Source organism: Rhinolophus sinicus, chromosome X, assembly GCF_036562045.2.
Source record: "Rhinolophus sinicus isolate RSC01 chromosome X, ASM3656204v1, whole genome shotgun sequence".
Classification (NCBI taxonomy): domain Eukaryota; kingdom Metazoa; phylum Chordata; class Mammalia; order Chiroptera; family Rhinolophidae; genus Rhinolophus; species Rhinolophus sinicus.
In genome coordinates this window covers 8,254,534-8,271,144 of record NC_133768.1, presented here as the reverse complement: position 1 = coordinate 8,271,144, position 16,611 = coordinate 8,254,534, and the positions used below count along the sequence as shown (strand labels likewise).

At 45.4% G+C, this 16,611-nt stretch overlaps 1 protein-coding gene across 2 annotated transcripts; it reads right to left on the bottom strand.

Annotated features, from left to right (window-relative positions):
• HCCS (holocytochrome c synthase) lies at positions 1-9,827 on the bottom strand. 2 transcript variants are annotated; one of them, XM_019746352.2, is made up of 7 exons: positions 9,673-9,827; positions 8,995-9,138; positions 6,230-6,381; positions 3,843-3,991; positions 3,459-3,578; positions 2,000-2,086; positions 1-1,442 (listed from the first exon to the last, which is right to left on the bottom strand). In XM_019746352.2, the coding sequence occupies exons 2-7, from the start codon at positions 9,104-9,106 to the stop codon at positions 1,244-1,246; spliced, it is 819 nt and encodes a 272-aa protein (XP_019601911.1). In that variant the 5' UTR covers positions 9,107-9,138; positions 9,673-9,827; the 3' UTR covers positions 1-1,243. The 2 variants fall into 2 exon arrangements, with proteins under 2 accessions (XP_019601911.1, XP_019601912.1); XM_019746353.2 differs by having other exon boundaries at positions 9,677-9,816.
• Between the last annotated feature and the right edge of the window lie 6,784 nt (positions 9,828-16,611).

Below are 16,611 nucleotides of genomic sequence, written 5' to 3'. Positions count from 1 at the left end.
AAACCTGTTAACTATCAGCTTTATTTCATTTTAAAATATGCAGTTATTTTGAAATGTAATAGAGTTTAAGGTTGTTGGATTTTTCAAACTCCATGCCAAGCTGTCACAACAAAGAAATTCATACCAAATTAATCATTCCAGACTGCTAATTCCATTTACTAATTTCACACTATAGTATTTAGAATAAATGAATCAATATTATCCACACTTTAAAAAAACCCAAGTCATTTGTAAGATGCTGCTCTAAGTAGAACAACCACTTTATGGATTACTGGTGCCAACAATTTCAATGGCAAACTTAAAGCACCCTTTTAAAGTCTGAACTGAGACAGTGAGTTGATGCAAACATTCTACATCTGGGGAAAATACTCTCCTTGTGAATTCTAACACTCAACAAAATACAATCATGTTTTAGAGAAGGACCACCCCTCGCACTGCGACGTGAGCCAGACCGTCAAGGTTCAGATTAGGCCAAACGCCGGGAAGGCTTCAGGCAGAAGGAATGGGGCTGAGGTGGGATGACTCGTCACGGGCCAGGGACAATGGGACCTGCTTATTGGGAGCAGTTACATATCAGAACAATGGGAATTAAAATGAAAATATTTAAAACACACATTCTAATGCGCATGCACCATGGAACCATGGGAGAGTTGAAACTATTCTATAACAAGGCCCAGTCTGAAAAATTCTTATGAGGATTTGGAGAGCCAAGACACATCTTAGTTTTCTGAGTGCATTTCCAGTGTAAACCTTTGTTTCCTTCAGGGGTCACTACGATACCGTAAGGGCTTTCGAAATGCTGGTAACCCTTTTAAAAGTATAACTGAACAGCTCTCATTAAAATATCTGACCAGGTCAAAGCTCCTGAGCATCACATGGGCTTTCAGGTCTCCACGTCAAATATTCAAGAGAAAACAGGAAGAATAAAAGCAGCTCTCTTCAAATTTGAAGGAAAGTTCTTTTTCCGGGCTTGTTCAGACTCTTCTGGACTAAATACACAGGCAGTACTGCAATTAAAGGGAAAACTGAGGGCCTGCTTCCCACGTGGAAACTTAAAACGATCTATTATAAACAGCAGGGTGAGCACCTGCACGCCACCCATCGCTAAGTGAAGTGTAGGGTGTCATTACCCACTTGACCTTCCCGGTATATCATGAGTGCAACTCAGTTTGGGGAAAATAGTTTAATATATCGTTCAGAAAAAAAAATAGTTTATATTTTCCCATGGCTAACAAAGCAGTGGTTACGAGGTCCAGCGCCACCAGGCGACCTTCATTCTGTCCCACACTGCCGAAAGCGAATCGAAAGCAGGCCGGACGTCCAGGATGGTGAACTGGTAATCCTGGTTGACTTCGCCACCGTCATAGTAGTCGATGACATATCTCACTTCCGTCCCACAACGGTTGACGATCCAGTCATGCCTGTCGAAAGGCAGCTCGTACCTGGAATGAGAGTGTGTCAGTGAGTGTTAACCCGCGGGCAGGGCTTCCAGCTCCAGAGAAGCAGCGCAAAGCAAGGCCTGCTCTCAGTGAGACATCGAGCTGGGGAGGTGCGGACTCAGTCAGTCCTCGCGCCCAAGCCAGGTGGTGCTGAAGCTGTGTGATGAGCCCCGATCAGATGACAGCTCATCTGTCTACAAAGGAGTAAGGTCCACGGGAGAGCGGCCCCGCCAGGGGCAGCTGGGGCTCTGACTACGCTGGAAGAAAAGGGAGGGGCACTGAGCACAGACACCCAAAGAGATGGATCACAGGAGGGGTAAGGGGACAGAGCCAAGAGCCCACAGGACAACTCGGTTCACTCCCAGGATAGTTAGATAAGAAGCAACCCACAAAACCCGGATGGATCTGCCCACCACGGGGCAATCTTCCGGACAGGAAGAAATCTACAGCTGAATGATGAGTTTTGGAAGTTCCTCGACTGTTTGCTTTGGGGGCCGAGGGCCAGCTGACCAGCTGACCGTGATGCAAAGAGTGTGAATCACCTCTCTGCACTGACTCACCCCATCCAGGACCGGATTCTTGCCCGGGGCGAATACTCTTTCGCTTTACCTCCAAACCGGATCAGCGAGGGACCACAAGGACACTCCCTAGAAATCCCCAAATAAGAAACGTCTATGAAAATATTTTCTTCCCTTTGAAAATATGACCTTGCAGTTTCTCAATAATATCTTTCTGTATGCATTTTACGTAACATCACATTTACAGATAAAGGTAACTTTGAAAAAAATCAAAGAGCGAGCTCTCTCTGTTCAAAATGCTGCTCTGTACTTGGGGCTCAGGCATGGTCCCCTCCCTCCACTCCTTTCCAGTATATGCACTGCTCTAGGAGTCAGCAAACAGGGCCTTTCCATTTGGTGCGGGAACGCAGGCATATTCTCAGAAAAAGGGGAGAACTGCGCATTGCGCTTCTCTTGTGCATAGAGCAGTGGGAGGTTTTTCAGACAAACTTAAGAAAATCCTACACTCTTCTTTCATTTGAAACCCGTAACGCCTTCATGAAGGACAAAAATGCTGGGGGAAGCCCTAGGAACTAATGTCGTTAGTGTTGGACCAGGTGACAGGTGGCAAGGTGCTAGCTAGAAAGTCCGCACTCTCCCAGACACTTGGTGAGGACGCCCTCGTTGGCCCTCAGTGCCAGTCAGCCTGCTCTCCAGCATTGGGGAGCCAGCCACCCCATAAGATGCGCCAAGCCCTGTGCTCCTGGAGTGCACAGTCAGCTTTCTCCCTGAGCAAAAGCCATGTGCTGAGACACGTGTGGATGTTTAGTCCTAGTGGGGATTCAGGAAGTGCTGCTGAGGGAACAAAATGGTCTTCCTCTCTCCCTTGGGACAGAGAACACTTCAGTATCGCCCTTCCCACCTGCTCTGCTTTTAATGGACTATGACACTCCTCCCATTGAGAGATGGGGGTCTCTGACCGCTCCCCTGGCGTCTGGGAAGGCTGGTGCTACTCTGGGGCTTCGGAGGCTAGGTCATCAAAGGGGATGCAGCTTACACCTGGAGCTTTCTGGAACGCCAGCAACAGTAACCCGGCCTCCATGGTGTGAGGAAGCAGAAGCAGCCACACTTAAGAGGCCGTGGGCAGGTGTCATGGCCGACAACTGGTGTCACTCACCAGACAAGTAAATGGGGCCTTCAGAAGATGCCAGCCTGCGGCTGTCAAGCCAACCCTGACCACAGAGTCTTGGCAGCTGAGGCCCCAGACACCGGCGAGCAGAGACGAGCCATCCCCACTCCTCCTTTTCTATAGCCGGGACCCATGGAATCCACAAGCATAATTAAAGGGTTGTCATTTTATACGGCTCAGTGGGGTGGTCTGCCACATGACAGTCACTGGAACGGGCCTGCTACCTAAAATGTTTTATTAAAATAACACATCTGGATAAATGTTAAAACTCTAGACAGCAGATATAAAGAAAGATGCCAGGAGGGTGTTATCTAAGATCTCAAACATACTTACGCAGCATGAAGGGCTTCCCACTTCAAAATCTCCTTCCAAGCCTGCTCGTTATTCTGATTGTGAATTCTAATGATATTGTACATGTCTCTCTGACTAATATCATCATCCTTCCACTTCCACCTAGGAAAGAACATTCGGTGAGATTTGACGAATATTAATGACGTGTGTATATACAAGCATAAGTCCTGCTAATTCTGTCTCTCTGGAGAACCCTGGCTAATAACCTGCGCCTTGCACTTATCTTCTGATAAGTCTGTAAATTATTATCATGGATTAACTTATTACAACTTTCTATATGTTTTGGCGACAAAAACCTTTCACATTTTATTCTTAGATGAATTTTAACGAGAAAATTGATTTTCTCAGTAACGCTCACTCACTTACCCTTTCTTTAACATAGCATTCCAGAACATCTGTTCAGAAGGATAAACCCACTTTTTCTCAGAATCTGCTCTCGGAATGGATGACTCCTCTCTCTTAGTGGACAGTGCAAATGGCTGATCGGGGGCCGGCATCTGATTGGGTGGTGGCATCTAAATACAATCGGTGGATTTTTTTTAAATATTGGAAATATGCTATTAAGTAAAAACAAGTAATATAATTAACTGCTTCCTGGAAAGCAACGCATCACACATGTGACACAGATTCTCTATTAAACAAGCGCCATCCAAATTGCAGACCTCTCCGATCATTTGGCTGACATGAAGCATCAGAGTACTGCAAGTTCTCGTAAACGGTAAATACACATTGTGGCTACATTTTTGGTCTTCTCAAGGATTAAGAAACAAAAACGAATACCATGATCTGTGGGCATTTCTAAAACCCTGTCTGTAATAGATGTTTCAAAAACAACTGATGACTCTTCTGAGGACAAGTCTCACAGAATCCATGTACGATACCACTTCCTTTTTAAATATTCTTTACTTTTGGGATCTTGCTTACATTTTCAACCTTTGGGCTGAATGCATTACAGACGAGCGCTGACGTCCCCACAATGGTGGACTGGAGGGAGAGGAATGCTTTCTCCCAGACACAAAGGGCAGCAAACACTTGGTGTGGAGCAGGGTTTTTCACTCTTGACACTTGCCATTTGGGAATGGACAACATTTGGTTATGGGGGTCTCTTCTGAGCACTGTAGGATATTTGGCGGTATCCCTGGCCTCTACCCAATAGGACCCCTCTTCCCCAGTTGTGATAAGCAATGTCTCCCCAGGCTGAGAACCATGGGCCTAGAACTTCTTTTTGTGGTAAAGGTAGGAAGGATTTTCTAGCGGGTGCACATGAATTAAGTCACAACACGGTCCCTGGTTAGGAAGATGGCAGCAGAAAGAAGAGCTGGGTGTACTGGCGCCATACTGAGTGTTTTACGTTTGAGAACAGGTGGCAGGCAGCTGGGAATTTGGTTTGGGCTCTGCTGCTTCCTCGCTGAGTGATGTGGGACAAATTGCTTACTCACTCCCAGGGTCTTCAGCCCTAAAATGGGGACATTAAGGCCGCTGGCAGCATAGAGTTGTAATGAGGATTCCAGGAGAGAGCTTACGGTGCTGAGCATACCCCAGAAGATGTGAGCAAAAGAAAAGGTCACTGTTACACATACTCTCCCTGCATGTGACAATCCCATGGGGTAAGAGTCGAGGTGTGCTGGACTCCAAAAGGCTCATGTTTCAACCATTAGGCTATTTGAGATGATGTGGACAAGTGGCCTAACGGGGGCACTGTTGGTATGTCTGGAGACACTTTTGGTTGTCACAACTGAGAAAAGAGGGTGCTACTGGCATCTAGTGGGTAGTGGCCAGGGATGTGGCTAAATGTCCCACAGTGCGCAGAGCAGCCCCTACAAGGAACCCCCAGCCCCAAGTGTCGAGGGGAGAAACCTGGTCTCGTCCCCCTTCTTCCTCAACAAAGCAGTCTCCTTATAGCTTGGCAGCGTTATTACTGAGTGCCACAGACTGAATGTTCACGTCCTTCCCCAGATTCACCACATCTACCGGCACCTTGACCTTGGACTTCCAGCCTCTAGAACTGTGAGAAAGAAATGTCTGTTGTTTATAAGCCACCCAATCTATGGTATTGTTATATATCTATATGTATCTGCATCCTCTACAGACTTTTTTTTCCAGACTAAATATTTCCAGTTTCCTCAAACGTTGCCTGGTTCGCCAAGATGTCTAGATATTTTTGTACTTCTAAAGTGCAGGCCCAAGTCTGTCTGTCTCTCCATTAAAATGTGATTCCAAACATGAAACCTCAATTCCCCATGTTGTCCCATTATCACAAAAGGAAGTGAGGCCACGCTTGTCTTGTCCTTGCTTCTTGGTGGCATTCCACTGCTGGCTGCCATGTGATGCCGCACCACCCCGGTGACTCATGCGCAAGGTGGCACCCAGCTGTACCTGAAGAGGCCCTCCAAGTTTGGAGCGTACCTACAAGGTTCCCCAAGACCAGAAGCACCTTTACTAACTCTAGCTGCATTCGTAAAGGCACTTCTCTCCTACCATCTAGTAACTATCCCAAAAGGAAATGTTCTGTTGGCGTGGCTTACTCCGGGTCAACCTACCCCGGCATTTCGTGATCACTATTTTCTTTCCTGGGCGCCCTTTGAAACTATGCTTCGTAACGCATTCTAGATTTTCACTGTGGATGGAATATCAGATTTCTGTGCTTTAAAAGAACAGAAGAATCATCCCTAGCAGTCTGCAATCTGTCTCGGGATTCCATAAAAGCATCAATGCACAAAAAGTTGCAGGAAGAAGGGCTCAGCGCGTATTACCAGATTCGAAGGATGTAGGTTCTCTTTATTCTCAGCCACAGAGCCCGTAACAGGACACTCCAGGTACTCATATGCACGTTCTTGGTGGGCAGGCACAGAATTGGTTTTGCTCTCACAGGATGGGTCAGATGGCTCCGTCCTCACTGGACAGCCTGAAATAAATCAAGTATGAAACAGTGTCAGCACAAAGGCAGGTTATCAGGTTCTCTCAGTCTGGGTCCTAAAGAGCTGAATTTTTGACCAGCAACAACCACAGGCAAAGCCAGGTTACTGTTAAAAGCTGCCAAGAGATAAGCTAGCTAACATTCTAATATCCTGAAGACCAGGAGAAGGTTCTACACATTTACTTTCCCTTTGAAAAAGAAACAGGTACCCGTTCTCTTATTGTATCACGCCCCTAGCAAAAATAAACCAAACAATTTCAGCACTTGCAAGAGAATGTGTTATCCATGCCATGGTTTCAGTAACGGTCTAGAAGGTACCTCCTGGACTCCCAACTGGGAGCTGCTGTGGCGGAACCTAAGTGGGGGCCGGACCACATTTCCCCAGTCTCCCTGACTTTCTAGTCCCAAGCTCCAGACAAAGCCCAGCCCCAATCAGGACCCAGGAAGCCAGGCTCTCGTTACTGATGCTTTCTCTCAGGCACCAGAGACAGGAGATAAAAATGAGCAGAGGAACCCTCAAAAAGGCTACTGGAGAAGTCTCAATGCTCCTCTGCTTGTGCTTTGCTGCAGGACTAAAAGAAGGCACAGAAAACTACCACTTGGCTGAGGTTCTATTCCCCGTCAGTAGATAACAAGAGTTTGGCAAGAAAAGGCAGACATTAAAGAAAACGTTCCACATTCATGCAGGATCCAGATATCACTTAAAAGGGAAGGTCTGAACCTACAAGAGCAGCAGCGGGAAGGACAGTCAATGCTCAAGGATCCAGGGTGTTGATGGGAGCCAAGTGTGCAGACTAGGAAGCTGGTCTACGGCCCAGGAGAGGGCAGGTGTCAGGAGACCTATAGCCCGGAAGACAGGCTTGTGAAACGGAACCCTTGTCTTTGGCAGCAGCAGTAACACCAGGAATACACCGAGTGCTGGATGCCCTACACCAAAAAGACAAGTTTCCTTTCACTTGCTTTCCTTTGCTTCTCCTTCCGACCCTCATTCCCTAGGACCCTGTACAGCTGTCCACTTAAAGGGTGTAGGCAGACTTGCTATACCTCCTCTTCACCACTCAAAATGTCAATCCTTTCTGGGTCACCGATCCCAGCTGGGTGTTAGGAAAACAATGCTGTTTACCTTTTTCATATTATATAAGCAACAGTTCCTTCAATCTCCTACAATTATCCACATTCTTTACCAATGCAAATAAATCTGACTAACAGCTCTTATGGATACACAGCACCTGAAAGCAAAGTGTAGACAGGGCTCTAAGCTCTCCCCAGGGGTGCTCAGCGCCCAAGCACACTCAGCTTGTCTCAATTCTTCCTGTTCAGAGAAACCCTGGATGAGAACTGCACCTATCCTTGTCCAAGGTCAGAGTTGTTGCTGGCTTTGCCACTTACAAGCTGTGTGACAGCCCATAAGTTTCCTTAACTACAAAATAGGGAGAAAACCCACCACACGAGATTAAGGGGATGAGAATGTAAACGCCATTAGGCAAAGGACTGTGTCTGTTTTACACATTGCTGGTCTCTCGGGGCAAAAACAAGCCAACAAAACCCAGCAGTGCTCGGCGAAGACTGGGCAGTGAGTAAATCCTCCCTGACCCAGGGAATGAAGTGTCAGTTCTCAATAAGCATGCCACGTTGGTTCCTCCCCTCACGTCTTAAAGCAAGATTGAGGCCCCACTTTTATATAAACAAGCTACAGCAGATGTGGACCAATTAAAAATGAAAGACAGCTTTTCCATTCTCACCTTTGTACGACAGAATGAACAGCAAGCCTACCAGGTGATGACTTATTTTTACATAGATGAAAACTGCAACGGATGTAGGAATAAAGATGTCTTGATAAGGACAACTATTAGGTTGGTGCAAAAGTAATTGTGGTTTAAAAGGTTAAAAATTGCCCAAACCGCAATTACTTTTGCACCAACTTAATAGATCTAGACCAAGGTTTCTGAACTACGGCTCTCTTGACATTTACGGCCAGATGATTCTGTTGTGGGGCTGTCCTGTGCACCGCAGGATGTTGAGCAGAACTGCTGGCTTCTACTCACTACATGCACCCTCTCCTCTCCATTGTGACAAGCAAAAATGTCCCCTGGGGAGAAGGGGGAATCGTGTTGTCCCCCCCCCCCGCAACTGTGCTGAGAATCGCTGATATATACAAAGGCAAAGTCTGGGGGGTGGGGCTGGTGTATGGAACAATCACTACACACTCATGCCTTATCTCAATAAATCGTCACAATAACCGTGTGAAATACTATTATTGTATCCTCATCTTACAAATGATGGGTTGAGAACCTGACCATAGTCAGGTAACTTGTAAGTACCATGTTTCCCCGAAAATAAGACCTAACTGGAAAATAAGCCCTAGTGGATTGTTCAAGATGACATCCCCTGAACATAAAAGCACTTATGTGTCTTTTGGAGCACATCTTAATATAAGACCCAGCCTTATTTTCGGGGAGACACAGTAGCAACGTAAGGACCCAACTCAGGCTGCCTCACTCTCAGGCCTAGGAGCCTCACTAGCACGCTGTACCACCTCTTCCTTAAAATCGTTTTGAGAATTCTCTTTTGTTTTTATTTTCTCGACAAAGGGTAGCTTACCTTTCATTTTCCCTTCATGCATTGGACATCCTGAAGGCGGGGGTGTTGTCTGATGATCTGAAGCATTTGAGGTCTGAACTGCAACAGCAGGGGTAGATGCAGACAAGCCCATGATTGGAGCCGCAGTGTCGAATCCAAACAATTCTAAATGCACACGTGCCAAAGCAGAGAAAGATGAATGCTGATGCCTGGGCTCCGAGCACTCCCTCAGTATTCTCAATCTAGCCAAGCCCTGTTCTTCCTCCGTGTCATCCTTACGTGCATGTACCGGCCACGGTATCCACTTCGGGGGACAGCTTTAATATATTGTCCCCTTTGGGAAACACAGTATGAAATCTACACCACCTTTTGGGGACACGCTTCTAAGGGTGTGAGGATTTGGGGGTGAGGTGAGGAGGTCCCTGAGAAGCTACGTCACAACGAGAGGGTTATGTCGGGGGGCGGGGCAAGGGGGTCCTGGGTGATGGTGATACGATGGGAGAGAGGAGGTCCTGGGGCTTACTGAGCGTTTGGAGATCTGGGAAGGGTACGGCGCTGAAAAGGGATGTGAGAAACGAAGAGAAGGAAGGAAAGGTCGGCAGAGGGCAGGAAGCAGCCACTCTTTCTCTCACGGCCCCTCGGGTCTCCAGCCCCGGGACTCCGGACCCCACTGGCCTCAGCCAGCCCGCCCCTCCGCACCTGCCTCCTGATCCGGGCTGCTCTGAGGAACCGGCCCCGCCTCTAGCCGTCAACTCTGGCCCAGGGCGACAGATACTTGCCGCCGCCGCTTCCCCCTCGCTAGGTCACCGCTGTCCCGCGGTCACCGCCAGCACTCTCACACGCCACTACTTCCTTTTCCGAAGGCGGGATTTCCGGGCGTTCCGGCGGCGAAGAGCATGTTGATGAGCAAGAGCTTCCGTCAATCACGAAGGAGCGGGCCCCACGCCCCGCCCCCCCCGCCGTGGTGCATAAGCGCGAGCGCCGCGCTCTGGCCCCGCCCCTCCTGGCCAGGCACTGTTCTCACTAAGGCAGATCTGGCAGGGTGCGTTTAGCCTGGGCCAGAGACTTTCCTAGAGCAAGGCTCTCTACTATAGATGCTTTCAGCTCAGAGGGGTTGCTTTGGAGAAATTAGTTTTTAAATTTCTATCTTTTAAGTTATATGTCATCAATTTTAATTATAGTAATGACTCAAGAAATAATCAGCAGGTGCCCAGACCTGTGGCCCACTCTGCAGATGCAGAAATGAACAAACCAAGGTTCCAGCTCCCCAAGTCTTCTTAACTGGGTGTGTGGGCTTGAAGGTTTGTGTTACCTCTAACAGAAATTTAGTTGTGTTTTTTTTCCCATCAGGAATGCAGGTAATAAATCCTAGAAGTGTTAGCTATATGTAGCACTAATAGAAATCACAGAGAAATGATACCACATGATTGTTTCTGTCTCAAAATACTATTCATCACTACTTGGAATATAAGATAACTAGCTTGTTATTTAAAGTGTTAATAAGAAGCACTTGTGTTTCTGCCTCACTGTAGTGATCTGTGAACTACACCCAGTTGCCCCTTCAGGGCCGGGCGATCCCTCCCCGGGGGTGCTGGGATTGTTGGCGGCTGAGAGCTGTGGGTTGAGGCTGTCTCCACGAATTGCCCTCAGCCTAAGAGAACTGCCTCAGTCAAAATCACATTCCCTCCCTGGGGCAGACTAAAGGCTGCAAGGACACATGAGCCCAGGCCCCTAGCCTCAAGGGGGACAACTCAGAAGGGCCATCCCAGCTTCAGAGCTGCTCATAGATCAGCTGAAACATCCTCTGCGATTGCATCACAGTTCAACTTCACCCGTTGCCTGGTCCTTCTTCCCTCACTCACAGCTGTTCAGGAGAGCATATGTACGTACCAATCTTTTTTCTTTTTCATTAACATTTATTGGGGTGACAACTGTTAGTAAAGTTACATAGGTTTCAGGTGTACAATTCTGTAATACATCATCTATATCTCACATTGTGTGTTCACCACCCAGAGTCAGTTCTCTTTCCATCACCACATACTTGATCCCCTTCACCCTCATCTACTACCACACCAATCTTTTAATACATTATTATTTAGGTTTGGTAAGGCCAACAGATCAGGAAACACCTGCCATTGGAAAGATACTTTATTATGCACACAGATCCCAAGAAAGGGAGTACACACCACACAGGGCGCCACACACAAAGAAGCACTGGGGTCCATCACGAGGCAGAGGGAGGGGGACACTGAGGACAAGAGCCTTTCTTATGGTTTCCATGGGAAGGGACAGGTAAGGCAGAGTAACAGGTTTAGGGTTGGCTAATTCGAATAATTACAACAGGCTCTGGAGTACAGGGGCTCTCCCCAATTGTCTGGTACCTGGCCCAAGGCAATTAGGGCAGGTGTATAGTGGCCCAGATTGTGAGAACCCAATAAGGGAAGTGGTTAGAGGTGTATACTTAGCTGCTCATGAAGAAGGAACTGACTAGCCTGTAGCCAGGGCCTCCAAACTGGAGCAAGACAGCATTAAAAGAACTATGTTTTTTAAGTCAGTGTATATTTTCTGTGGAATTGGGCCTTTAACAATCAAAATCTGTTTTTAAAAAAGTGTTGATAACTATATTTCAATACAATTGGTTTCTTTTGTAATTTCTTGTATTTTGTTTTATGTATGTAAAAACATTATTCTGAGAAGATAGTCATAGACTTCACCAGACTCGAAAGGGGCATATGACACAAAAAAGGGCAAAAACTTTTGGTAATGAGAGAGACAGTCATGCACAGTCACGCAAACAACAAACCATATTTACATCTCAATATATGTACGTGCAGACCGTTTTAGGGCAAAAAGGAAGAAGTGACTATTGTGAGTGTGATGCAGGTAGTGGATGGGAAAAATTAAGTAACAAGAATGTTTATAGAGAAGCAGGATGTTAAAGAAAGACTTGCAGGTGAGTAAGAAGACTGTTGGAACACCTTCAAACCCAATTTCCACTCTCTGCAGGCAAAGATTTATTGCTCTTTCACTGTTCTAGTTTGTCCCTCCATGTTCCAACCAACATACTAACACAAACATGCGCACACAAACACACATGTCCCATAGTCATACTATACAATTTTGGATAAATCCTGGTTTAGTGCTTACATTACTATGACTATGAAAATATTTGTAATGACTAATGATACATTTTTTCTTGTACAATTTTTTCCTAGATTTTAATGCTTGCCTTGTTTTTTCCCTTTTGTCTGTCTGGTTTTTAATGATTATCCCTAAATTTTCTGTCAGCATTGTGAATCTCTCAGTGCACTCAAATATATTAACTACTTTATATCTTTAATTTTTATCCCCTTTAGACCTTAACTCTTCTTAGATAAGCACCTCGCCTTGGCCACTGCCTAATTCTAGAGTGTTTGAAATAGGCTTCCTGTGTTGGAACTCTGGTTCTTGGATACCATATGTTCTTCTTTGCATTGTTTGGAACTACTTCAGTTTTTGGGGTCTTGAAAAATCAGAAAATGTCTGTCTTTTACCCTCCCACCTGATTGACAGTTTGGATATATATTTCTAGGTTCAGAATTGTTAAGTGGTTGCTTCATTGTCTTCTAGTTTCCATTGTTGATGTTGAGAAGTCAAATGTCATTTTTTTTTTTTCCCTTTCTCAGTATTTTTTAACATCTTCTTCTTTTAGTCACCTGCAAGGGTATGGCTTGACATAGACCTATTTATTTTCATTGGCTTGGCACTTGATGAGGCCATTCATTCTGGAAACCCATATCTTTCACGTTGGAATATTTCTTGTATTATTAATTTCTTGATAATGTGCTCCCCTCCTATTTCTTTATTCTTTCTTTTAAGGAACTTCTGTTACCTATATATTGGATTCCTAGACTGACATTAATTTTCTTACATTTTCTCTTATCTATCGCTTTTTCATTTTTTTAAAAGGAGATTTTAAAAATTACCAATGATTTTATCAGGTTTATTTTTGCTATCATGTTTGGAATTTCCAAGACGTGTATGCATTTATATGCATGTGTGTTTGCATAAGTGTGTGTATGTGTGTGAGTGTGTGTGTGTACATGCCCATATAAAATGCAGTGCATGTGGGTGTCCCAGTCCATGGTAATGTGATATGAACTGCTGCTGTCAGACCCAGGGGTTTAGCAGAGAAAAAAACTGAAGCTCTTTTGGAGTTACAAACTGATGACTGGTCCTGGTAAAATGAGTCTCCTTTCCTAACCTACAGTTGCTTATATTTACAAAGTGCTGCTTTTGTATTTCTCAGAGCTCCCACAATTCCCTGTCTCTTGCACAATTCTTTCATTCCCATAATTCCATGTCTCCTATAATTCCCCATCTCTCCCACAATTCTCCATTTTCTCTCTCAATTCTGTTTTATCATAATATATCATAATATTCCATTCTTTCACCAGTCCCCAGTTTCTCCCACATTTCTCTGTTCTTTCCCACTATTCCCCTCCCATAATGCTCTGTTTCTCTCATAAGTCACTGTATTTCTCAATTTCTTAATTCTTTCCCCAACACCCCATTATCTCTCACAATTCTCTTCTCCCGTAATACTCTCATCTCAAAATTTTTTGTTCTCTCACAATTGTTTTTTTTACTGTCAAGAGCACAATTCACTGTTCTTTCCCACAAGTACTTGTCTCACAATTCTCTGTTCTTTCCCATAATACCTCATCTATCCCACAGTACTCTATTTTTTCTGACAAAATCTCTCTCCCACAATTCCCTGTTCTCTCTTACAATTCTCAATATCTCCCACAATTCTGTTCTCTTCCACAATTCTCCCAAAATTGTTCCTTCCCACAATTCTCCATATCTCCCAGAATTCCGTATCATTCCCCATAATTCCACTTTCTCTTCCACAATTCTATTCTCTCCCACAATTCTCTGTTTTCTCCCACAATTCTCCATTATCCCAGAATTCCATATCATTGCTCAGAATTCCATCCTTCTCTCACAATTCTGTTTTCTCTCACAATTCTCCATTTCTCCCACAATTCTTGTTCTTTCCCACAATTCTCCATAGCTCCCAGAATTCCATATTATTCCCCATAATTCCATTTTAACTCCCACAATTCTCCACTTCTTCTACAATTCTTGTTCCTTCCCACAATTTTGCATATCTCCCAGAATTCCATAGCATCCCCCCAGAATTCCATTTTTTTCTCCCACAATTCTGTTCACTCCCAGAAGTCTCTGTTTTCTCCCACAATTCTCCATTTCTCCCACATTTCTTGTTCCTTCCCACAATTCCGCATCTCTCCCAGAATTCCATATTATTCCCCATAATTCCATTTTCTCTCCCACAATTCTCCATATGAGGCACAATTCCCTGTTCTGTCATTCTCTGTTCTTTCTCACAATTCCTTATGTCTCCCACAATTCCCTATTTTCCCCATAATTCCCAGTCTCTCCCACAAGTCTATGCTGTTTCCTGCAATTCTCTGTCCATCACACAATTCTGTTTCCCCCCAGAATTCCATTGTCTCCCACAATTCTCTATATCTGCCACAATTGTCCATCTTTCCCACAATTACCTGTTCTCTCTCAAATTCTGTTCTTTCCCACAATTCCCTGTTTTCCGCACAATTCCATTTCTCCCACAATTCTGTATGTCTCCCATAATTCCATATTCTCTCTTACAATTCTCCATCTCTCCCACAATTTTCTATCCCACAAGTCTCTGATCTTCCCCAGAATTCACCATCTTTCCCATAAAGCCCAGTTTTCTTCTACAATTCTCCATCTCTCCCACTATTCTTTGTTCTTTTCCACAATTTTCTATTTCTGCCACAATTCTCAGTTCTTTCCCATAATTCTATTCCATTCCATAATGCTTCATCTCTCCCACAATTCACCTCTCCCACAGTTCTCTACCTCTCCCAGAGTTTTGTTTTCTCCTACAAATCTCCATGTCTCCCACAATTGTCTGTTCTTTCCCACAATTCTCCACCTCTCCCACAATTCTATTTTCTTTCCCACAATTTTCTATTCTCTTCTAGAATTCTCCATCTGTCCCACAATTCTCTATTTTATCCCGCAAGTCTCTGTTCTTTCCCACAAATCTTCATCTCTCCCACAATTCCTTGCTCTATCCCAGAAATCTCTGTTCTCCCACGATTCCGTTTTCCCAATAATTCCCGATCTCTCCACAATTCTGTTTTCCCACAATTCTCCATCTATCGCACAATTCCCCATCTCATCTACCATTCTCTGTTCTTCCTCAAAATACCATAGATCCCTTTTACAATTTATTGGAAGACCTGGGGCCTATCCCACATCCCACGGGTTTCCTAGTTCCAGGCTCCTAGGCAGAGGGAATGTAGGGCTTGTGGCCTTTTCAGGAGTGGCATAGCCAGAGTGTGGGAACATGGTGTGGCCTGGGAATGAAGATGTGACACATAAGCTAGGGTTTCAGCAGAAGAGCACAGCTAGCTTTGCATGGGGCATAGGTGTGGCCAAAGAAGAAAGCACGGGTGTGGCAGGAGGAGCATGACCTGGATGAACAGCATATACATGGCCAGGTAGAGAGGAGGGGCATGGCCATAGAAAAGTGCAGGGGCGTGGTGGAGGTGGCAGAAGAATGTGGGGCTGGGTCAGGGAAGGCCCGTGTGGCCCACAGAGCGCGAGTGGGGGGCCAGGAAGGGTGAGTGGGGGCAGGGCGCTAGGAGGGGTGTGGGGCTGCGTAGGCTGGGCCTCTTAGGCTAGGGGGAGAAGCTTGCATTTTCTTCTACATGAAATGTGAAGCCATAGGAGGTTTTCAAGAGAACAGTTACTCACCTGACAGCAGGGAGAATTTGGTTTCTCAACTTTGCTCTCCAGCACTCTCCAGTGATGCCTGCACACCTTCCCTTGGCTCCCTGCCAGCGTTGTCCAGGCTCTTCACAGCCTTCGCTGAGGCCCAATGAATGGAGGCAAGTTCCTAAGACAGCGGGCGTCCCCTTAGAGCTCAGTGTGCCCCCAGGTCTGCGCGGATTCACCAGGACTCACCACATCTGCACTCAGGGGGAGCGTGTCTATATCATGTCTGCATCCATGTCTGAAATCAATGCCACTTTTCTCCAAAGGGATTTGTTGCCAATGAAATTATATATTGCTAGCGGTTATCATTCTGTTTAATATTTTCAATACCATGTCATAGCTTCAGAGGATACACTATTTTTAATCAGTATGTCCCAAGCTTTTTGTTGTTGTTTGTTTGTTTTATGAAAGTCCAGGGTCTCTTAACATAATTCTCTAAAAAATGAATTAATTTTAATTCACTGATTGTACATAACCACCTTTAATTGTGGACTACTCCCAACTTATCTGAACCCTAGTTCCATGTCTCCAGATATACACAGGGCATGACTCTTCGAAAAATCTTCTCTAATTTATAGCTAAACTTATTTACTACTAGACTCTCCTTGATACCTGCCTAGGTGGTATCTGTGGCGGTACTTTGATACCTGTGGGGAGGCTGGTTGGGCACTGACAGGCCTGCTATGGGGCCTCTTGAAACTGAGGACTGTCCTATGATGAATGTTTACAGGGAGATGCTCAGCTTTTCCTCTGTTTGAGAATGCATGGTGTGTGAGGTTTGATAGGTGGGAGGGCCTCGTTTCCCTC

Bases quoted from the DNA above. Each gene is read 5' to 3' on its own strand.
- HCCS (XM_019746352.2), bottom strand. From the start codon at position 9,106: ATGGGCTTGTCTGCATCTACCCCTGCTGTTGCAGTTCAGACCTCAAAT. The intron at 6,382-8,994 runs GTAAGCTACCCT...GATTTATTTCAG, and splicing joins GCATGAAGGGAAAATGAAAG to GCTGTCCAGTGAGGACGGAG. The intron at 3,579-3,842 runs GTAAGTGAGTGA...GTTCTTTCCTAG, and splicing joins AATGCTATGTTAAAGAAAGG to GTGGAAGTGGAAGGATGATG.